This window comes from Harpia harpyja, chromosome 1 (genome assembly GCF_026419915.1).
Source record: "Harpia harpyja isolate bHarHar1 chromosome 1, bHarHar1 primary haplotype, whole genome shotgun sequence".
In the NCBI taxonomy this organism is placed as follows: domain Eukaryota; kingdom Metazoa; phylum Chordata; class Aves; order Accipitriformes; family Accipitridae; genus Harpia; species Harpia harpyja.
Window position 1 is genome coordinate 46,905,804 of NC_068940.1, and position 23,823 is coordinate 46,929,626.

Genomic DNA, 23,823 nt, shown 5'->3' on the forward strand with positions numbered 1-23,823 from the left:
TTTATTGTGGGAACTTCCCCAGTCCTGCTCACAGGGTGTCAGCAGAGCTAGCTGCGCAGCCAGGGGACCTACACCAGAGATCGGAAGCAGCATCTTGAGCAACCGGAGAATATTTGCATTGCAGGAGCATTGGGTCTCCCTTTAAAAGCTGTGTTTCCATGTTTTCATTCTCCACACCATCAAGATGCAACATGATTCCTTAAATATAAGCTGGTACACTGTTACCATAGCTGCTGCGTAGCAGAGGGTACGCAATTTTACTACATCCATTTGCTATTTCCCTGGGAAACATCTCTATTGGCTGATAATTTCAACCAAAGGCATTGGAAAATATTAAAAATCGACAATTGTAAAGTTACTAGATAAGAATCTTTAAAATTTATTGGACTAATTGTGTTACATTCAATATTTGATGTGTTTCTCCTGGACAAAGAATTGGCATAAATACAAACAAGCCTTTGTGTGCCTTCCCTAAACAAATAAGAGATAAAGTACTAGACAAGGAAACATAGTTCACATCTTCATATTTACATTTTGCCTTTACTTTACAACTTAGCGCCAGGAATATTTACAGAAAAATACAATAAGAACAAAAAGATCATGTCTTGGCAACATACAGAAATTCATACAAATTGTACATGATTTGAAGCACATGATATCTGGCATTCTTATTTCTAACTGCTCCTGCTAAATTCCATGTGGAAAAGGTCTGTGTTTGCCTTCGAAGACATCACTCAATTACGCAATCATTAAATCACATCAAATTTGTCTGTTAGATTGAAATTTAGTTCTCTCGTCTTTCTGAGCATGCAGAACCTCACAGGAAAGAAATACAGTCACCTATGGAGAACGCAGCACATATAGCCAGTTGAGCAGTGAGGGGCTGCTCTTCCCTACGGCCTTGTGCACACATTGCTATCCACATAGACACCTCAATTTCCACAGGCACTGTCCTTCCCATCTCCCGTTTGCTGTAAGGTTGCAACACCTTTTTTAAAAGTACCTTTAAAAAAAATGCTTTTCTTTAAAAGAGTCTTTATTAAGGTACTAAAACTTCTGTAATTTCAACACTGTGTTTAACAAGGTGACAATGGCCCCCCCTCTTTCTGCACCATTAAAAGGATGCCATCATTTAAAGCAGAATTATGAACCCAAACAGAAAGGTCTTAAGAAAAGAGAAAGTCTCAGTTTAGTTATTATGGCAACATTTGCAACTCAGCTTTTGCAGCACTGTGTTACCTGCAGAGTCTAGACTAACATCACGCTATGCACAAAGCAAGTGGTCAATACTTGTCAGCTCTGATGAATAGGAATGCAAACCCAAGCCACACAAGTTGTGAAGTTGAAAACTCAATACAGCAGTTTGTGAAGAAAAAAAAGTGTGGATTCTTGACTAACATGTTCTTGCAATTGCAACTGCAATAAATCTCATTTGCTCTAACCCTTTTGGGGAAAAAAGCTCAAGGCTGTACCCTGGACTAGCTGAAGCCATCAGAGTTTGGCCCCTGACTTTGACAGGACAAGGATTTCATTCCCAAATCGGTCTTTTACTTTTTATTATGAGGTTGGAGACCTCTCTGTGCACAGGGGAAGGAGGGACACTCCTTGCAGACACCTTCCACCGGCAAAGGTCTGCCAGGGGCACTTGCTGCTGCAACTGGCATCCAAACCAAGTGGGATGGCAACACATTTCTGTAATCACAACACTTTCATACTAAACTGCAACTTTCTTGAAGGTTCACCTTTCAAGGTAGTAAAAACCAACACTTATGGCCAGGTCACACCACTAGTGTGTAACATGTTAACCAGCTGGTTTTACAAATCAAATTAAGCAGGTTATAAATGCCTACTCCCCCAGCAGTGGGATCAGCAGCAACAATGTGCGCAAAAGTTATCTTCTTTCAAGACTTCTGAAAAGTTGCATTGCTTTCACAGTTGTTACTGCTCAAGTGGGTGCCATACCCATGTTTTAAATTGACATGGAAGCAGACCCAAGACTATTCTTCAGCCAAGCACAGACCTTTTTAAAAAATTAAATTTTCAGGCAGTCCATTTGGCTGTCTTGAGACTTTGGAAAATATCCAGGGTTTCCCCAAATGCACATACCTTTACATTACTGAGTGTACCCAAATGCCTGAAAGAAGTATCTTTTGCAGCTCATTACTATATAAACCAGTGACTTTGCATATAACATACTTAGCTATGGTACATGGGTTCTGTTGTTACGTTATTTAAGATGTGCAGACATTTGATTGCTCAGTATGTTTATTTGTTACACATGCATGGTCATGCGTTTTAAATCAGTGGAGTAAAGTGTGTTTGGCCATTAATTAGATCCAATAGGTACATACAAGATGTGGGTAAATTTAGTGTCCGTGCATTAAATTGATACTGGCAAGAGTCTGGCAGAGGAATGAAGCTGTCCAATTTCCCTTCACAACTTTGCCAATACACCTTAACACTGCCTTGTGACTCCTCCTGCCATTTGCAACCTAGGCATCGTGCAAGGGTGGGCCAGCCATCACGCTAACTTCTACAGTAGTTTTCTTATGTGGTTTCACTTTTCTGCTTGTGATTCACCTGGATCAAAATCCGGAGCTCCTGAGTTGAGAGGCTAGTGTGCCTGTCCCCTGCAACAAGCACATGTCACCTAAAACCCCTTTGGTTGACATCCTGAAAGTCCTTTCACGTGTATTTTTAGGGGCTTGTGTTTCCATTAACTCTTTGTGAAAAACCACATGAAAAGATAGGAGCAGGGTGTGTGCTGAGCAGGTAAGTTGTAATGAAACAAGTAAGACTGTTTCAGGTCAGAACTGTTGCAAAAAGTAACTCTGAAATATCAAAATTAAATGACTGACAGGTATTACTGCAATGCATATTAAAAAGCTAATAAAAACACTTTTGGAATAACATGAGCAACTCCCCAAATTCCTGCTCACACTCATAGTCTTACATTACTTGCTTACTGGAAGGAAAAGGACACATGTTGCTGCCAGTGATCACAAACTGCATCTATCCGGGAGCGCCAGTGATGATTCATTACTGCAACACAAGTTAAGATTGCACTGGGAGCCTGAAAGCGCTCCCAAGGCTGCCAGCGCCCACTGCAGCTTTTATATTCCAGGTATTAAATTTGTAGTTGTAAACATCTTTTCCCAGCACATCCTTCCAAGTCCTGAACACATGAAATCCACAGTCTGAAAATGAAAGCTAGGTGAAAGGGAACCACCACTGCTGAGCATGAGAAAGCACAGTAGATTCAAAACAATTTTAACTCCAAAGGGGCTTTCATGGAATGGCAAGTTAATGAGGAAAAAGAAGAATTATTGAGTTCTCTCTTCAAGTTGTTTTAGTCTGTTTAACAGGAGCTTCTGAAAAGTGTTGTAGAAGCTGTGAAAACTGCTTATGCTATAAATATCAGGCAGGAGGCAGCCCCACAATCTCAGATTTCAATCCAAGGGAAGGAAAGCAAGTGATGTTTATGCTTTTTATGGAAACGGTGAGTAGGTGATACAGACACTTCAAAATAAATTAAGTAGTTGCATAAAAAGAAATTTTAAAAAATCAAGCTACTAAAATTAAATGTGACATTTTGCAACAGACCTGAAAGTCATAACCTTGTTTTTATATAACCAAGAGCTCTTATCTAGTAACAACTCATGTTGGAAAGTCAGGTAATTTCAGGTGGTGTTTGTTGTCAGCATGACAAATCTCCTATGCAGATGGACTCGCTCCCAGCCACAGAGGGAACTGTAAAATACAGCATCTTGGCTATGAATTTCATGACCTGATGTTTCCAAGCAATCTTCCTCCTCTTGCTTTTGGTACACAAATTGGTTACAAGCAGTGAAGGATCTTCTGTTGAGCTCTGAAGGGGGGCTGAAAATGTCTTAAGTTCTTGCAGGGATAGTTAATGCGCTGAAACAGACTCCTCAACAGAGAGATTCTGGCTCCCTTCTCCTTTAACATGTGGGTGTAGCGAGATGTCTGAAGGCAGGTTTGTTTGTATTTTGTTTTCCATCCTTATATGCAGAGGTGGCTTTGTTTTGATTGTTTTCCTCTCACAGAATGAGACAGTTCCTAATTAGTCTGGAATAGATGATTGGGTGAAGAGATTATGTTGCTAGCATCCAGGAAGACTGGAATTAAGTAATCTTTTGAGGGTAGGTGAATTAAGTCAATATCCCAACTGCAATCTTTTGGATTCATTTCTCATTCCTCCCACATGGTATCTGCTGACTTGTGCTAGAATATGATTTCCTGAATTCCAGAGGGCTGACGAAATTGTTGTTGTTATTTAACTGTTTTCATTACTGTAGCCACCAAGCTCTGATCTAATTGTCCTGGAAGGATAATGACCTAGGGGTTGCAGTTCTTGAGCCCAACCTCCTGGAAAAGTGAGGTATAAAATTCTGGCTCCAGCTGCCTGTTCCGGTATTTATTGACAATGTCTGCTATTTTCTGTTTTCGGCGGACATGTGGGGGGTTGTATGAATCACTTTCCAGCCTCTTTCTCCGACAAATATTTATTACTGTCTGCCTCACTAAAAAACCTGAAAAAGAAACAACATTTGAATCAAGTTTAAACAAATTCAAGTCTGTCCCCCTTTGCTGCCTTCACAGTTAATGACAATTTTGGGTACTGTCCCATCTAGAAATCCAGGGGAGATGCTCAGCACCACCAAGTCAAGATCTTTTCTCAATGAGTAGTTGATAACAGATAACCATGGTCCCAGGCCTGTAAGGACATTTTACTGTAAGAAATGAGTAAGAAATGGACTAAGTCATTGGTACCCTAAACTGGCTGGACGAGGAAGAAGATTTCTCTGTTCTGCCAGAGCCAAGCAACTGCCTGCAACAGCACCCTCAGGACCAAGAGGGGAAAGAGTCCAGGGCAGCTAATAAAAGAATCACAGTGGTACAGCCCCTAGCCATGGAGCACGAGGACTTGCAGAGCTCAGGTGGGCCCTGAGGTTGCACCAGGTAATGCCAGGGGAGCCTTCAGCATGAAAAAAGTACCCATCAGTACTTTTTTCCAGTAGGAATTGCAGAGCTGTCTGCAGAGCTGTCCCCCCTTGGAACAGGGGATGAGGAAAGACTTGACAAGAATGTGGTGGGGAACAGGTTCCTCACTGCTTTGCCACTGTTACCTCTCTGTAACTCATACTGCTGTATATGGCAGGGAGGAGAAGGTTGGGAACCAAAGCAGTAACATTTGGTTCAAAGCTGGCAGTAGACTTGATCCTATTTTATTCTAAAATGAAATTCATATGCCTCTAATGAAGTAAGTGTCTATTAACCCCTTTGCTGTTTCACAAGGACTTTCTTACAGCACAAACAGTGACTTCTTTATTTAGGAGACTTGATTCCTGACTGCACACAAGCCACATCTGCTGAATTTAGAGACAAGACAAATTTCATTATATTAATTTCATTATATTAATAGTCCTTATGCAGCTGAAAAAACAGCCCAACTCTAGGAAAACACACCTGATTCTTTTCCAGTACAAGCCATTGTCATCAGCTGCAATCACAAATGTTTAAAGGCCCAGTCTGGCTTCAGTTTCCCCATCACTGAATTAAGCATGCAAAAACCAGAACCTGAAAATTAGCCCCAACAGACCCCTACAACGTTAGTTTTATGGTTACGTACAAGTATCCTAATGTTCGTTTATTCATTTTGCTCTGTCTTGTGAATTGCTCTCACTGGAGTGAGATTTCCAGTTACTGAAGCTATAGTAGCACAGATACCAAGACAGATCCATTAATCCATCCAGGAACACAGGAAAAGGCAGATAGCACACACGGATCCCTGTTAACACATGCCTGCACTGTAGGTTAAGTATTTTTATTGAACACATCAAAAAATCCTCAATTGCTGTGGCTTTTAATCCCTATCTGGCTTTAAAAACAGAAGGAACACACACAGCATGCCAGCACAGTCCAAAAATTCAGCAGTACCCTCTGGCAGTCAACATGCAGTAGCACCTTGGCTCTCAATGCTAAACACCAGGGTCACATTTCTGATCTCTCTTATCTAAATAACAGGCATTTACCTTTTCCTTCCACCATTACTAGTTCCAACCCTTCATTTCTCTCCTGCTACAATTGCAGTGGAGACCTTCTATGCTGTCAGCTAAGTGCTGACCACCTGCTCCCTCTGCTGTTCCTGCTACCACTGTTGCTGCAAAAAACATGTTTTTATTTTGTTCTGCCATGCCCAATACTTTTTCCAATGAAAAATTCCAGACCATGTATATTGCAGATACATTATTTAAAAAAAAAAAAAAATTGTTCCTAAAAACCTTTAGCTTACCAAGAGCTCTCCTACTGACTATCATTCCATCCACCAATGGAATAACCATATTGAATTTCCCAGTTGCTCCTTGTAGTTTTATCCTGAATAAGCCAGTGTTTAAAGGATGGATGAAGATCACAGGAACTTCTTTCTCAGGAATGGTAGATCTTAAGAGAAAAACAACAACTGTTAAATAAGTTCTATAGCACTGTTTCAATTAATCTATAGATGAAAAATGACCACTTTAAGTGTTAAAAGAATGTTAAAAAATGTCTTGTGGCTAAACCAGCAGGACTCCTGGGTGCATCCTCTGGACTTTAGAAGGGTTTTATCAACTGTACTGTTTCTACGATCTTCTGTCACCACAGAATTTGAGAATCCTGCAAACAGGGCTTTAAGTCTCACGACACATATGCAGCATTAACCACCTCACAAGGGAGTAAGTCAGGAGGGAGGCTAATCGCAGACTCAAGATAAGATCTACACATTTTCTGTTCCTTAATTTATGTTTAAACTGCAATGATATGAAAAGCTTTTTCATTTTTTCAACAAAAATATCCACTGAGGAAACTCATCTGTCTTTTTTAACATGACTAACTAGAGTTTTCAGGGTTGCCTCTAAAAGCTGAAGAATGCAAATAATATCACTCATGACTTCTTCTAAAGTGCAGCCTAAACTGCTGTCCACAAGAATCAAGAAAAATAATGAAAAGAGCAGCAGTCTTACCTTAGGGAAGTGCTACTATTGGCTGTGGTTTCCACACCAGTGCTAGTCTCAGACACCAGATCAGCGAGGGGGAAGTTTTCTGTAAGAAAAGGCAGCACTGAATAAAGTTTATCTACCCCAGGTTTTGGGTTTTTTTCTGTTTTTGTACAAAGATAGATTATTTATCATCAGTCAAAACCATGCAGTCCTCAAGCATTTACACCATGGATGTTCTTGCACTGCTAGTGATGCAAAGTCTTTGTTTGCACTCATGGAGTGTCTAGACACACCTCAGCCATCCTGTGCTCAACAGATTAGGTAACACATGTCCCAGACCCTCAATTCTCTCAATCCCAAAGGTCAAAAATCTCTAGAGGAACAGTGAAAGCAGAAAGGAGGTGAAGTACTTCAATCACAAACAGAGCTTTCAAATTATTATTCAACAGCATCTTCACCTATCCACAAGTAATCAGCCTCAAGAACAGTGCTGGGAATTTCAAACAATACCACTTCGCACATCTACAGTTCCCTTGAGCCCTGCTCCAACAAACATGGTATCATTCCTCAAATCCAAGCTCTGTAGATCCTCACCATAACCTACAACTCTGCTGCCATGCACTTGGTAACAAGTGACTGCATAATGAAAGTGCAGGAGAAGGAAGTAAGAACTTGGATCCCTGGACGGGTATGTGGCACTTCCCATTACCTTGTCTAGGAGCAGGAACTGAGAGATGTTGAGAGTCATTCACAAAAGTACAGTTCAGACAGCAGGGCAGTGCTGACGCCTCTTCCAGCAAAAAGTGTAAGGCCCAAAAACACCTTTTGCCATCAGAGCTGGGATGCTAAGAGTATGCAAAAGCTGGAGCTAGCAGAGGGAGAACATGGAGGGCCATGGAAATACTTTGAGATGGAGCAAGAGGGAGGACAGACAGTTGCCATGGGGGTGATAGCCTAGACTACAAAGTGACAACTTTTCCACTGTCCAGATTCAAAGATGTACAAGAAGCATAAGGCAAAAGCCAAGAACATAAGGAGCATAAGGCAAAGCCTCTGGGCTAGGAGCCACTTTCAAGAGCTGCCCCCCCTCCCCTCCCAGTCTAACTGCCATGCCTACTGACGCTCGCAAACTCATTTCTTCAGCTTCAGGCCCAGAGCTCTGGGAGATTCCTACAGCTGCTGAAAGAAGCAGCCAAGCAGAAACATGCATGTGTAGCACAGTTGCTGCCTCTGCAGTGAGCTGGCTTTAGCTGCCACCCAGGAAAGAAGTGGGTCAGGGACACCAGTTTGGGAACTGAAGTGGCTGACGGACTCCAGGAGCTAAGGGAACACCCTCTGGGCCGATGTCTGGATAAGGGAATGATGCTGCAGAACTTGAAGTCCACCTCCTGGTTCCAGTAAAGCTCTGAGGGATGTGCTGTGGAGAAGGTGGTCTTGAGAATTTACACCTACACTTTACAGGAAGCTTCCTCTTGATAACTCCCATTCTCTTGGTTGCTTTCCTCTGGGAGGAGCTAAGGGCTTAATTAAGGTCCACCCTTACTGCCAGACTAGGAACCAGGATTAGAAATGAAAGATAGAATAAAGTATCAGTTACTGGCCAGTACTACAAACTCTGCTGGGCTAGGCCAGTACAGAGTGGCTGTCACATAGCGCTAAAGCCAGGCCATGGCTTAGAACCAACACACAAGAAGCTCTTGGGACAAAGGACTCCTCAAGCCTAGTAGCCAGCTGCCCACCATTGTCCACGCCATGGCTGTAACAGGATGGGCAAAGCTGGGTCTCTCCCAGGTCAGCCAGTACTCAGAGTCAGAGAAGAAACACCAAACTAAGAAACATTAAGTTGCATGAGGAGCAGGACCCTGTCTGAACAATGGAGCAGAAAGGAAGCTGGACTGCATAGCATGAAATGGGCACCCTGAGCACAGAATAAATAAGCCCTCCCACAAGATGGAACAGAAAGTTTCAAAGGTACCATCAAACTAAGAAGGATGATGATCTCTTCAGCACAGAAGCAGAAGGTGGCAGAAGTGATTTTTTTTAAAGGAAGAACAACAGATCCACTCTGAGGAGACAGAAGCTGAGGGGAACTCAAAAACACACTGGCCTTGTGTGTTAAGCTTAAGCAGGCACATGACAGTATTTCACATGTACTGCCAGAGCTAAAATAATCTGCAGACCTACATGCCACTGATTCATGTACACCCCATGGACCACCACTCAAATATCAAAGAACATTTTAGAAAAATGTTTTAGAATCTTAAAAGAGTCAGTTACAGACATTAATAAGGAGTTAGCATTTTATAGAGGAATGGAACAGAGTTTTTCCTCTGGTTCCTGCCCTGTTGTTAATTTAGCAAACAATAAAAACTTCTACGCACCTATATCATCATAACGTTCCACCCAGACCACATACACTTTGGTTTCAGGTCCCATCGGTGGAATGGTCCGGCCCTGAGGCACCCTCTTGGATCTGGAGGTAGGACTGAGCTGTTTTAACACAAGGGAAGAACAGCATTTGCAAATGTCCTGAGCTCAGTAATGCATCCAACAAGCATCTCCACAGCTGCTCCTTAGTCTTTCAGGTCTTGGACAGGTACAACCTATTGAGATGGGGCAGCTGCGGTGGAACTACCCACTGAGAAACAGTAATCTGGGTCTCCACAATATTTATATTCAACAAATTAATATATTCAATTTTAAAAAGTTGGTTCAAATTTTTCTTAATGTTCTCAAAGATCTTAAATCAGTACTAAATATACATTTCAAAGTGAATTCTATACAAGAAATAAGCAGTTGTAAGTCCTTTGCTAACTGTTACAGCAGTCCATGGTTTTCTGCTTTGCTACCATACCAAAGCAACTTCACATCTGATACTCCAGACACAACTGACACATACTATTTTAAACTGCGTAGGTATGAAAAGTGTTCATGTCTATCCATCCTAAATTTCCAAGCATGGATTTGAGTCTGAATTACTTTGTAAATACTGCATATGCTTTTTCCTGCATGCATTTCAAGATTTCAGTATGCAGAGTATTACTACTTAGTATGTTTAAGTTTTATGTTTAATTAACATAATCTTGCAATCTCCTACTGCAGGTGCAAATTCTGGTAGGACCAAAGCAGATGTTAAAGATTAATGGCTAGGAACAAGTAGCTCCACATGCTAGGAAACCAAATCATACTATCAAAAAATGCTGTAGCATTGCCAGTGTGCTGCTTGGAAAAAGAAAGAAAGAAAAAAAAAAGCAAAAGCCATTTTTCAATGCAAGTTTTGCCTTACCCGCTGGGAGGGATTAAGGTTGTCTGTATGATTGGGGAAGAGTTCAAGTGTCAGAGACTGCTGCTTCAATATTCCTGGCAGCAGATCCATGTTGGAGTCGCTTTCTTGGTCAGAGACATTGCTTTCCAGTGAATCAGCTGTAAGCCAGAAGAAGAAAGGTGGGTTTTGTCTTTTCTTCTGCCAAAAACTTAAGCTGTCGTCACATGTAAGGTTTTGAAACTAAAAAAGGTTGGGAAGTTTTTGAAACTAAACTTACATAGATTTATGGTCAAGTTAATATAGCACTCAAAAGCAGGAAGGATTCAGTAGTGGACAACTGCCAGTTATTCTGGAAACAGACTGCAATTAAAGCACTCCCTGTGGATTTAAAAGTGTCCCATCCATTCTCCTATGGAAGGAGTCTCCTCCTTCCCATGGCTATCATTTCCTCACAGCCCTTTTATGCCATGGAACTGTTGCACACAGGTTTTAGTGTGCAGAAGATGTCGTGAAAGCTGTTGCTCACCTACATAGCAGTTGTGTGCATGCTCCTCCATGTGCTGCAGGAGCACGTCATCAAGACGGGAGAAAAAAAAAGCATCACCAGTTGATGGTGAACCATACACCCCAACCTAATGCACCCAGGGTAACAGCAATACTGCTGTGCAAACCTGGACATATATTGAGGCTTAGACTGAGAAAAAGGGTCACAGAACAGATAACCACTTTAGGAAGGAGTCTAAGGATTAGGATGTTTAATTTAAACAGTAGCTTTCTGACAAGGATGTTGCTAGACATACTACTAGTTAGCTTATTTAGGTTCTGCTTCTGAAAAAGCTCTCTAACAAAAAAATTGTTGTTTAGGCTTTTGTAAACAGCATGTGCAAAGTGATCTTACTTAGGGACTCCACTGGTGATGGGACAACAAAAGCAATTTCTGTCAGGGCATCCGCATAATACAGCACCTTCTTCTGCCCATTGAAGATACTTGCCCCAACATCTTCTGAAATAATTAGATCATCTGAAATGGACAGAAAAGGAAAGTTTAGTCAAAAGGAAGCTCTACCTCTATACACTGCCTCAGGAGAAGACCTTCCAATACAAGGTGCAATCAAGGAGAAGAAATCACACAAATGATTTTAAAAAATGAAAAAGATTTCACAGTCAGATCTCATGGCTAACAACTATTCTCAGAAAAATGTTTTTGTTATCTTGAAGGAAATGGAATTTTGGACTGGGAGAGGATTTATTTTGAACATATTTCCATTGTACTGCATACCCTATTTCCCTCAGATCGAGTAGTCTAGTAAGCATGTCTGCCACAAGAATTCACCTAGTAGCTATTTCTAACCATTCCCTCTAACAGACATCATTCAGTTAGTCATTAAATTTCCAAAGGATTCTAACATTTGTAACTTCAGTCTGATACTATTCTAGAATTCAAGCCAGTTTCTACAGACTCTCCTCTATGTCTTTTCTTCTGCCAAGGAGAGTTAGAAAAAGGCTCTCTTAAATCAAACCCAATGCAAGAAAGCTTCTCGTTCTCAGCCCCCATTTATTGCCTCATCACAGTTGGCCAGTGCATCAGGCCTTCACAGTACAGAGAAAACAATTCTTTGGTGGAGCCATGCTGTAAGTAAATTACAACCCCTGACCCCCCCCCCCTTCCCTTCCCCATACCACTACCAGAAAGACTAGCAAGGACTTTAAGCTGAATTATTTCTCTGATCCATTTTACAGAAGGGTTCCTGGGATAGCTGCCTCAGCAAAACCAATGGAGCAGTGAAATTCAGCATGCTGACAGAGAGGTGGCTGGAGGCACGCAGGAGCCTCCGAGCCATGCTTCATCATCAGGGAAGCGTTCCTGCATCTCCAGAGGTATTTCTTGCTGAGGCTACTTCCTTGCAACAACATACAGACATTAGTTTTGCTCACTTTGACTTTTGCTCACTTTAATCTAATATTTACACATTCCTTTCTAGTAAACATCAGCATTTATCTGAAAAAAATATGCAAGTGCTCAGATAGGTATCCAGGAGCAAGAAATTTTAAATTTACTATCTCCTAAAGGAGCCTAAACATTTTAATTTAATATTACACCATATATTTCTATGTCTTACTTTGTTCAGGTCCCTCTTCATCACTGCAGCTATTGATTGACCAGCTTGTTGAGACATGGCCAGTCCACCCAGGGTGCTTCCCCACGTCAACGGACCAGCCAAGAGACAGCAAGAACTCCAGGAAGTGTGGCTGAACAATTCTGGAAGACTCCATGTTCTTCAGGATCTGAAACAACCAGCAGCACCGTGGTAGGTACAGGAGACTCCAGGAAGCAGCTCTCTTCCTCCCCACTTTTTTAGTCAAAATTTTGTGTCACCAGCATGGCTTTGCCCAAATATAGCTATTTGGCAAGCCTAGAACCCCTGACTTTCTACATGGACACTACTTCCTGCTTCCCAGCATCCTTTGTAAACAAACAAAAAGCCCAGCACCCCCGGTTCTGATACTCCACTCTAGTCATTAGTAATGATGCTTTATTCACTTGATTACTAGAAACAAGACAATATAGGCTAGTTGGCACTCTACACTTCCACTTACCTCCTGGCTTGTTTTCTGGCCTGCCTTCATGTAGAAAATGAAAACAGTATCAAAAGGACGACATGGTAGTAAATCCAAGTAGCCAAGGTCATCAAAAAACCCAGGAAGAGCAGAGTCAAGTGCAATCAGGTGAGGAGGAAGACGACTGTTAGCAGGTTCCTATCCAATAGACAGAGTTTAACAGCTTAAAAAACCATCTTTCCTAACTGAAGAGGTCTTTATGGTTTCAGTAACAATGCATTAAAACATAAAAAGACAATTTCCCTTTTCTCCTAAGTGCAAAATCATACACAAATTTCTGATGCAATATAATCCTATTACTGTAAATGAGTAACAGCAAGCATAATAGTTTGACAATTTGCTGCATTCTACTTTCCTCGTTAAATAGAAAGGGTATTTTGCCAGCAAAATGGACGTAACATTTTGCTCAAAAAGAGTGCTAGCTACCACAACAAAAGCAGCAGATACTTTCAAAATATCACAACTATACAGTCACATGTGTAGTTTTATATTTATTAACTTATACACCAATAATATGTAAAATACTAAGCACTTTTAGACACTATTTTTGCAAAAGCTCCATTGTCTACTTTTGTCAATGGTTTTCTGGAAGGAAATGCAACAAATAAAAGGCAGAATTTCAAATTAAGAATATGGATCATCTCTATAAACTCTTGTTAACTTTAAAAAGAAAGCTCTACAACCTGTATGTACTCCCAGGTGTTTATATACGATTAAACCACTTCAGCACAATAATCTCTGGAGCAGAACTTGTAAGGCAGTCATTTCAGAAACTCTTAAAGTACCACCCCAAAACCTAATTCAAGATGGGGAAATGATTTCAAGTATGAACACATGAATATGATAGCTGATGTACCCACTGCAAAAATAAAGATACAGCTACCTCTTCAGAGCGTGTTCAGCTTGAGGCATGGCCTTTCACAACCCTGCTCTCAATCCTGGAAGACTGGAAACCACCACTTTATTTGTTTAGACTAGAGCTTAACAGTAGTTGGAATTACACAGAAAATCTTCCACTAACAAAACAGTTTTCTTTTGCCAAGCCAGACCATATGGGTACTGAGGGCATTTGCACAACACTAAGAAGTATTAGGTCACCTTCAGTGCCTCTAGTGAGAGAAACCCAAAGTGAGAGAGGAACAGGCGTGCTGTCTGGAACTCCTGTGCCGGTGGTGGGGGCTTACACTCCGTGATCGGATCAGGAAAGCTCTTCTTCCGCCACTCCTCTTCACTTTTCTGATCTATGGAAGTCTCAAAAATAATCTGCTGGGCCATGCCATTCCTCAGCTTCTCGTGTCGCTCTTCAAGCTGAAAAACATCGTATTAAATGCTGATTCCACCAAGATCACTAAGATCCACTAAGAAAACAGCTCCATCATTTAGGAAAGCTGTAAGTCACAGGTACAGCAGCAGCTGCACCACCACCACCAGGATGTTTACTAAAGCACTATCAACTTGCAGCGTTACAAAGTGAACAGCTAAACACCCTGTTTGCATGGGAGAGCTGTTGCAAATTTATGTATCCAGTACCAGCTACAGCTTCTCCCTTTCAAGTGAACAGAAACTAACACATTTGGCACTATGAAACTTTATAATATTTTTTAGACATGTACCTCCCTCCTCCCCCAGGAGGTCTCAAAAAAGCCCCTTCCATTTCCCTAGCAGCAACAAAACGCAAGTTATTGCTTCCTAGCAATACCAGGATATTAGGATCTGTAATAAAACATGTTGAGCAGGGCCTCCCAAAAAACACATCCAAGGCATTGTCATCTTCCTGGAGAAGTGTACAGATTTCATTAGTTTGCAGAGGTTATTATTCCATTAATATGAAATTAGTCAAGCTCAAGAGTAAAACTATTTACAGTAAGACATTAATGTATGGTTCATGAACAGACAAAAAAACCCCAAGAACAAAATTAAGTCAGAGACTAAGAGTTACTTACTTCCTCATTGACAATTTCATGTAAATCAGGAATGCTCAAGTCAGCTTTCACAAATGGGATCTTGTCCACTTCTTCAGGAAAAGGGCGGTGCTTCACACTGTATTTCAATCCAACATCATTTTTAGGAGCTGGTCGAGGTTCTGGTACAAAAGTCTGATAAAAAAGGGGGATAGTTTTTACATTCAAGGCATTGTACCACTAGACAATACTTCATTACAATAGATGGAAAATGTTCCCTCCCCCTTCACAATCAGAAGTACACTAATCCATTAGTGAGAGGTATCATTAAAAAACATTCAGTAAGTACTTTAAACTAATAGATTTGTATTAAAAATGTGGCTGTAAATTTTAAGACACAGTTCTGCCCATTTTGGTGGCTGGACTCCTGGAACCTATGAACCCTGCTTACCACCTAAGCTCTAAGCAGTTGCAAATCCCAATAAAAGTGGCAAGCTTACGTGGCAACATCTTATTTTCAATCCATTCTAACTGAATTGAGCGAAAGCTACCAACTGTTTAAGAAGCCTCCATTTTAAACCTGCTGACTATGATGCTCATGACAAGTCCAGCTGAGAAGTCCTGGAGGAGAACAGCAGCAACGCTGTGGACCAGGAATGAGATGCACTGCCTGAGTATCAAAAGGGCTTGCATAATGTATGGTAATGCAACTTTGACATTGTTACTACATTATGTTCTAAACTGTTAGTATGTAATTCAAAACTTGAAGTTACCAATGAAAGCAACAAAAGATCTAGGTGCAGGTTTGCAGGTGCATAAGGTCCAAGCAAGCAAGACCTTTAATTACATCTTGAGTGCTGCTTTATAAATTTATTTACTACCATTACACTTCAAAAGGGCAAAACTGTTAACATAAAAGTTACAGAATGCCTTTCAGTTTGAAAAGTTCCCTGGTAAGGAGGTCAGCAGCCAGGACATGACTTCTCCTTTGGTGTGGGAGGTAGCACACTCGGACTGACGCTACTTAGCAAAACGGCTCAGCTTCAGTGACAGCACAGCTCCAAAGGCATCATGCAGAGGGTCTTCCCAAAGGCTGCTTTGCAGAGATCAGATTCATCTAAATGTGAACATGACAGCTGAAACTGACAGGCCCTCATTTCAGCTACATTATTATTTCCTCTATTTTACTGAGGGGCACATGAAGAGTTTGAAGATTTGGAGAAGTTTGCAAACAGACAGAAATTTTGGTAACAGAAAGACATGCTCCACTAGACAACTGCAATAAGAAATTTTACTATAAAATGAGATTGGGGTATTTCTCCTCCACTGTTCCTCTCCAGAGCCGTTCCAGAGTTCATCTAGATAATTTTTTTTTTCACAGCAGGTTTACAGCCATCTTTGCAACATTGGGCTTTGTAGCTTGAATAGCTGTTCTCTCTGCAGCATCTCATTCTACACCTCCAGACTTTGCTCTGTCTGCTGCAAGGGCTTTGCCTGACATCCTAAAATCAGCACCAACACTCATACCTACACACTAAATATGCCATCTATTGCCCCATCACCTTGGAAGATGGTTTCAGAAAAAAAAAGGAGAATGCCCCCTCCCCTTGAACAAGTCTAGAAGGCAACAGCACTTTCACAGCCTGTATTTAATATTAATCACAAGTTGTAAAGAGTCACCAGAGATGTGTCACATTACCTACAGCTAAAGGCCCCGTGGCTCAGCCTTAATGTATAATCACCAGCTCTGTGGGGCTGTCTCACATTAGTGGAATTTCTGCTGAACATCTCTAAGTTAAAGATTTCTTTACGGGCTTTGACAGAGACCTTTTGATTTGCTTTAGCTCCTCTTGGTAAAAGACAGAGTTGCTGGGCCCATGCAAATCTTCCAGATGTCCCACGGATCAAAACCGTGACAGAGGGGAAAGAGTCATCTGCAAAGCACATGGTTAAGAGAATAATACATTGTCAGAAATTGCAAACAGTTCACCAGAAACACAGGCATGATGATAGACATTTTGTTTTCAAGGTTAACTCCTCCCTGACCCTGAAGACAATTCCTGGCAAGAAGCGAGCAATCGTCCTCTCTGCAGCAGGGAAGTACTAGTCTACTTTGTGGTCTGTTCAGTAGCTGCCAGCTCAGTTTCATCCAAATTCATGCAGATCACTGTTTCTCTCCAAATTATTTCCAGGAAGTAAAAAAACATTGTCCAGCCACTGCCTGTTTAGGTAAGACAAATGACCATATGGAGAGACAGTTTCCATGACCTTCTGGAAAGATCCCACACAAATAGCAGCAATAAGAACAGTGGAAGGACAGGAGATAATGGTCAAAGTAAGACAGGGGAAGATTCTGACTTCACATCATGGAAAATTTTTCACCACAAGGAATAGGGACACAGAGAATTTGTCCTCACAGGTTTTCAAGACCTACTTGGACAACGTCAGGTTGCATCGTCCTGGTCTGAATGCAGTATTGACCTTGTTTAGAGCAGGAGGTTAGACGGCAGATTCCTGAGGTGCCTTTCAACTTGCACAATGATAGTTTTAACATTGCAGGGATTTCAGTCTTCATTTGAGACTTAAAAGGCCACTGATATTGGCCACCTTAGAAGAGGGATCATCATACCTCTACAGCTTTTCTTTTAAAAATTATTTATCTTTCGTGCATATAAACCACAAATTGACACCATCAGGTAACTAGCAGATATATATTCCTTCCCCTGTATTTCATGGGAAGCACAGGGTGCAGCATAGCTACATAAGCACACATATAGACAAACCAAACCAGCTACCCACAGTCATGCACTTCAGTGATCTGCCTCAAAAGTGATTTGACATACTTGTGCATTACTGCAATTAATCTTGTAATTGAAAGGGGATTTGTAAGCAAGTTATGCACAGCAAGAAAAGACAATCTAATTCGAGATTCTAATGGCTTTACAGGAGTCCTCAGTAATGCATTTAGCAGACGCAGAGTAAGGATGAGAATTGCTTAGCCATTCCAGCATGCTCTAATCCATTCTAGTCAGGAACACGCTTGCTCAAACACAGACTGCGGGTGGACATGCAGCAATGGCTCCCAGCATCAGCACTTTCTGCAAGATCTATTCAGTGATTCTCAACGAGGTTGGAGCACTCTGGACTGCAACTCAAAATAACAACTTCTTAGCCAGCTCATGAAGTTCTGTGCAATCTCTGTTTTCAAAACTAGTATCTAGACTCCATTCTGTCCATAGATGAAGAAAATATATCTGTTGCAGAGCAGCAGATCTAACATACATTAGTCTTAAACTGAAGTAGCATCTAAGAGAATTTTCATCTATTCTGTTAGGTAATGCCATGATACACAAAGACTTACGGGGGGATCAGTTATTCAGTTCAAAGCTTCATGTAATTTAATACCAGATTTTTTTTAATACAAATTCTTGTTGGTCAAAGCATATGAGGCTGAAACTAGGTAGATTCAGCTGTGAAAGCCAATACCCCGTGACAGATCTCATTTACAGTAGGTGTCATTGATAGAACAGGATGGTACACAGGAAAGTCATAACAGCTCCTAAGCAACTAAAACCCATTTGAGCTGAAAGCACCCACAGAAACATTTAGTAACAGGAGACCTAAAGCAAGCAAAAGCAACTGCAAAAGCATAAAGGTGTCACATCAACCATCACATCAACATCTGTTGAGCACTTATCACTATCAAGCCTCCTATACTCTTTATATTTTCATTCTTTTACAAACAAGGATGTTTTCAAAATCTAATGCTATTGCTTTTGTCCACCACCAATAGTTTAGATGGCAGTCAGCTGCAAGTATCTGATCTAACTGGGTGAAAGACACAGACAACTGCATGAACAATTTGGATGGGCTTGTACATGTTGGACTATCAGTGGCATTAAAGTTATTCCCACCACTTCATCCCAGAACAACACTCTGTTCAATCACATGCCCACAGAACAGGTAAGCCCCTGAAATGTGAAAGAGACACTTGATAAAGCACCTTTGTTTTGCAGCTCCATACAGAGAGTTTTAACCAGAGGAAGAAGGAAATGGGAAGTAGGAACTTACTCTGTTCATTCCCTAGAGGCTGCTCCAACATCGCCAGGATGACACTATTATCCAAAACGAAGTAACGGAAGCTATGCTTGTTTATGGTAGGTAAACGAGAATATTTAATTAATGTGGTTTCATTCACCAAGCTGCAAGGAGAAGCAGGGCCACTGGGAGAAGGAAATGCTCCAAGTAACTGCATAATACTGCAAGTGAGAAAACAAAAAAGTTAACAGTTATGACAGATTAAGACAATGAACTGTTCCACCCAAGCACAGACTTTCATTCATGTTCTTCATTTTTATCTTGACATAGCAGTTACCCTACTCTATCAGGGCAAGCCTGCCCTCTCCCATCAGCTTGTTTTAAAACAGAACCAGTAACTTCAGAAAAACACATGAAAACCTACAAAGAAAGGTACTCTGCCTACATAATGAGTTCTTTATAACCTACGTTATAAAGATCTTAAGATGTGCTTTAAAGCACAAAAAACTTTACCCTTCCACAGCTTTTTTCATGTTCATTCTTATAAGAACAACATGGATGATTGGAGATAATCATCCATACTTTAGCCCACTCATATCAACAAACAAGGCAGACATGGTAGATGCACTAGTTATTATTGTCTTTGGTTTCTTCGAGTACAGATTACATTAACTTAAAATCCTTTAAGAAAGACCCAGGATCACACAAGCATAACTACCATAGATCGTAACCTTCCCTGGCAGAAAGCCTCTAGGTGTGGTCCAACAGTGCCTACCTCCTTGGAGCCACAGCCTTGGGATGCTCCTAGAAGTACTGCTTTAAATCATCTGAAGTTGTATAGGATCTGCCTAATACTATTAGAAATTGAAAATTTCTACAGCAGGAACCAGTGATGAGAGTCATCCAGTGTCAGACTGAAGATCACATGATCTAACTCAGGACTTTACTCTTAACACCACCACCCAGACCAAAAGTAAGTTTATTGATCTCCTCCCTACACTTCCACTTTACTCTGAGAATGGATAGTTTCATCTCTCTAAATGAAAAGAGGCACTTTTAGGCAACAAGAAAAGTTTGTCCACAAGTTCCAATGAGTAGTTGTTTTTAACCTTGAAAATTACACAGTTGTTTTTACTAACAGTAAAGTTTATAACAATTTTACTGCAAAGCAGAGCAAAAAAGAATGCAGCTATTGCCTTTTGCAAAACATATTTATCCTACCCATCCTCAGTCTGTCCTGTCTACCATCATGCTGTTCATCCAGTAAAACAGTGCTTTTCAACTTCTCTGGAGCAAATCTCCATTTTTTCTCTCTGTGCTTCCCCTCCCCAACCCACACATTATCTGTTACTGCATTTCCACCAGAACCTCTCAAATACATTAAGCAAGCCCAATGCTGAATGACATCCCATCCCACACCAGTTTACATCTCCTGCATGTGCCCTTCCCTGCTGTGTCAGTGTCTATCAGTTTCCCAATCAGTGCAAGGACGGCATATCTTGTCAGGCTGAGGAGAAGAAGGGGGAATGGAAAGACAGAATCACTAGGTCAAGTGGGAGATAGAGGGATCTGCTGTCTGCAGAGAGGACTGGCTGAGAACAGAACACCAGGGGCTGCAGGAGGGCTTGGGGTTTGCTCTCCAAGGAAGAGAACAGGCAGGAGGGAAAGACAGCAATCACAGGGATCTTTTTTCTGTTGAACACCTGTAATGGGAGGGAGAAGACAGCTAAGGCAGAGCACAGGACAACCCTGCCCAAAGGGCAAAACAGAGGGAGCTTCTGGCTGACTTTTCAAATGCCATTTTACATCACAGAGATCTCACCAGCTAGGAGAGACAAATCAAAACACTCTCAGACAAGGCAATGCTAAACAGTAAACATGCTCTGACAAGTTACATACCATGTTAGTGTAGCTTCAGCAGCATCCTTCACTCTCATGGATGCAGGGTTAGGCTCCTTATCTCCTTTGTACTTGACCTCTTGTTCACTGTTTTTGGATTTACTTCCCGAAATGCCCAGCTCCACAATCTCCAGTACCTCTTTTAAGCAATCCTAAAACACAAGAGGAACCACCTTAAAGCAGAAGCACTCCAATAAATGTCTCCACGACCTCAGTGAAACAGTGATATACCATCACTTAAAATAAAGTACTGCTGGTATATGAGCTCAGAAATAAAGACAGAATAATCTTCTAACAGACAGTGTTAGAATAAGATCACATTTGTTATAGGAATGATGTTTTCTCCACCTATAGATGTCTACTTATGTTTGTATTCTAATGGTACAAAGTGCTCTAAATGAATATATAAATACAATATATTCCATAACATATGTACAAAATTGCCAAGAGAACTACTAAGAGTGCAACTGAAAAATGTAAACATATTTAAAGAGATAATAAATGCATTTCTGAGACTCTCTGCAGAACTTTTAATTAAGTTCTAAGCCCATTAAGAATGAACTTATCTGGAAAATTGCAAGAAATCCTTTTCCAAATCTTTCAGTTGCCAACAGCTTTCATAAGTAAAATATATCATGGTATCTAATTCATCAAGAGAACAATATTCTAAAAGTACACAGCAAAGCTTCAACAAATCTATTGCAGGAGAGGCCAACACTCAGTAGAACTGCAAGTATGACCCACAAATATTGTTCGCTACAAAATCATTTGCTGAAAATACTTGGATTGCTACAACAAAGGTTCAAATTTCATGGCTTGAGCTATAGAGTGACAAGGAAAGCATTCTCCTGAATAAATAACTGGCTAAAGTCTGAACGCAAGTCAGTGGTCAGTTTTTACCACCAGAGACCAGGCAGGCTTCTATGCCTTGGCCTGTGTCCTTCCTTATATTCATAACAATGTAGAAGAAGAGGTGATGAGGAAGATTAAAGTTGTCTGACAGAGCAAAATTAACCAGGGTCAAGATGCAAAGACTAGCCATGAAGAATTACAGGAGAAGTTTACAGCATTGGCTAGTAAAATAACAGGCGAAATTCAAAGCAAATATAAGGTGAGGCACCTGGAAAATTACAATTCTAATTCTTGCAAATGCAAAGGTCCCCATCTAACTACGATGACTCAGGAATGAGCTACTAAGTGTCCAGTCTATACTGCACACAGTAGCTAACAATAACATGATATGCAGTGATGTTCTGGGTTTGTGTGGCAGGGTTTGGTAGTGGCGGAGGGGCTGCAGGGGTGGCTCCTGTGAGAAGCTGCTAGCAGCTCCCCCAGCTCCAAGTCAGACCCAATGCTGGCCAAGGCTGAGCCCATCAGGGATGGTGGTAGTGCATCTGGGAGAACAGATTTAAGAAGGAGAACCTGCAGCAGGGGAGAAGATTGGAATGTGAGAGAAACCCCTGTGCAGATACCAAGGTCAGTGAAGGAGGGGGATGAGGTGTGCCAGAGGAGGGGATGCCCCTGCAGCCTGTGGTGAGACAGTAGGCTGTCCCCCTGCAGCCCATGGAGATGAGTGGGGGAGCAGACGCCCACCTGCAGCCTGTGGAGGAGCCCACACCAGAGCAGTCTGTTCCTGAAGGACTGCGGCCCATGGGATGGACCCCTGCCAGAGCAGTTCATGGAGAACTGTCTCCCATGAGCGATAAGGGAACGTGAGCTGGGATTAGACCGTCGTGAGACAGGTTAGTTTTACCCTACTCATGATGTGTTGTTGCAATAGTAATCCTGCTCAGTACGAGAGGAACTGCAGGTTCAGACCCCTGGTGTGTGCGCTTGGCTGAGGAGCCACTGGCGCGAGGCTACCATCTGCGGGCTTATGACTGAACGCCTCTAAGTCAGAATCCCGCCTAGACGTAGCGATACCGCAGCGCCGCCGGCGCCTCGGTGCAGGGGACAAGTAAGGAGTCCTCCCCCTGAGGAGGAAGGAGTGGCAGAGACAACATGTGATGAACCAACCCCAACCCCCACTCCCCATCCCCCTGTGCTGCCGGGTGGAGGAGGTAGAGAGAACTGGGAGTAGAGTTAAGCTGGGAAGGAGGCAGGGGAGGTGTTCTAAGGTTTGGTTTTACTTCTCATTATCCTTGTTTTGATTTGATTGGTAACAAATTAAATTGATTTTGGTTTTGTTTTTTTTCCCAAGTCGCATCTGTTTTTTGCCTGTGACCATAAGCGGTGAGCAATTCCTCCCTGTCCTTGTTTCGACCCACGAGCTTTTCATTCCCACAGCGGGTGGGGCATGGGTGAGCAAGCAGCCACGTGGTGCTTTGTTGCCAGCTGAGCTTAAACCACAACGAGTGATAATTAAAATAAAAAGAGAACCTAATGAAAGGAAATAAAGCATTATGCAACTGAAGAAACCCATGCTGTGCCACGACCAGATAAACCATCCTCTCCTAGTCACCTACTGCCATGCCAGTATCTCGAAGTGCATGCAGAAAGCACCTTTATTTAAAAGTCCTCCTTGTGGGTTTTCAATTTTTTTTTTAATTATACATATTTTATATATGCTATCAAATATATAATCAAAGTATAAAGATATATAAAATATACATTCTATATAAAATATATTAAAATACTATAATACATATTAATATACATGCTATATAAAAATATAGAAAGATCACCAAGCTGTCTCTGCAAGGAGACCAACAATGAAAATATGCACTCAAATTCTTTTATTTTTTTTTAAAAACAGCAGGACAGAAGGCTGTTGGAAACATGCGTCTTTCATTTCCTGTTCTTTTCAAGCTTCCCAAGCAAATTCTGTCTTGGATTGAACTGTACCTTGCTCAGTTTTGATATAGAGAACGAACTGCTTATTGCTTAATGATTGTCCCTCTGTAACTTTACATGCCAAGGACTGGTGTTTGTCAAGGATTAAGCCTGTCAGAGACTGGTACTTGGGAGTGATGAGCAAGAAGGAACCATGAGCGATCACAAAACTTAATTAAATGTTTGATGAATTTACGATCTTCTTAAGAAGGCACAAGTAGAGGCCTTGCCTGAATAGATAGGGCCAGAAAAGATAACAACTCCTGCC

The 23,823-nt window shown here is 41.4% G+C and overlaps 1 protein-coding gene across 7 annotated transcripts in view; it reads right to left on the bottom strand.

Annotated features, from left to right (window-relative positions):
* Positions 1-355: 355 nt before the first annotated feature.
* The window catches only part of RALGAPB (Ral GTPase activating protein non-catalytic subunit beta), a 66,194-nt gene continuing 42,726 nt past the window's right edge, over positions 356-23,823 (bottom strand). For 6 of the 7 annotated variants that reach the window (XM_052791483.1, XM_052791474.1, XM_052791499.1 and 3 more), the window contains 13 exons: positions 20,724-20,875; positions 18,858-19,045; positions 16,614-16,720; positions 14,829-14,981; positions 13,984-14,193; positions 12,865-13,023; positions 12,387-12,552; positions 11,165-11,287; positions 10,288-10,424; positions 9,383-9,491; positions 7,026-7,104; positions 6,317-6,465; positions 356-4,553 (listed from right to left, as the gene is read on the bottom strand). In XM_052791483.1, coding sequence (XP_052647443.1) covers positions 4,360-4,553; positions 6,317-6,465; positions 7,026-7,104; positions 9,383-9,491; positions 10,288-10,424; positions 11,165-11,287; positions 12,387-12,552; positions 12,865-13,023; positions 13,984-14,193; positions 14,829-14,981; positions 16,614-16,720; positions 18,858-19,045; positions 20,724-20,875 — 1,926 coding nt within the window. In that variant the 3' untranslated portion in view covers positions 356-4,359. Of the gene's footprint in view, positions 5,602-6,316; positions 6,466-7,025; positions 7,105-9,382; positions 9,492-10,287; positions 10,425-11,164; positions 11,288-12,386; positions 12,553-12,864; positions 13,024-13,983; positions 14,194-14,828; positions 14,982-16,613; positions 16,721-18,857; positions 19,046-20,723; positions 20,876-23,823 lie in introns of all 7 variants that reach the window. The other variant, XM_052791508.1, reaches the window with a different exon arrangement.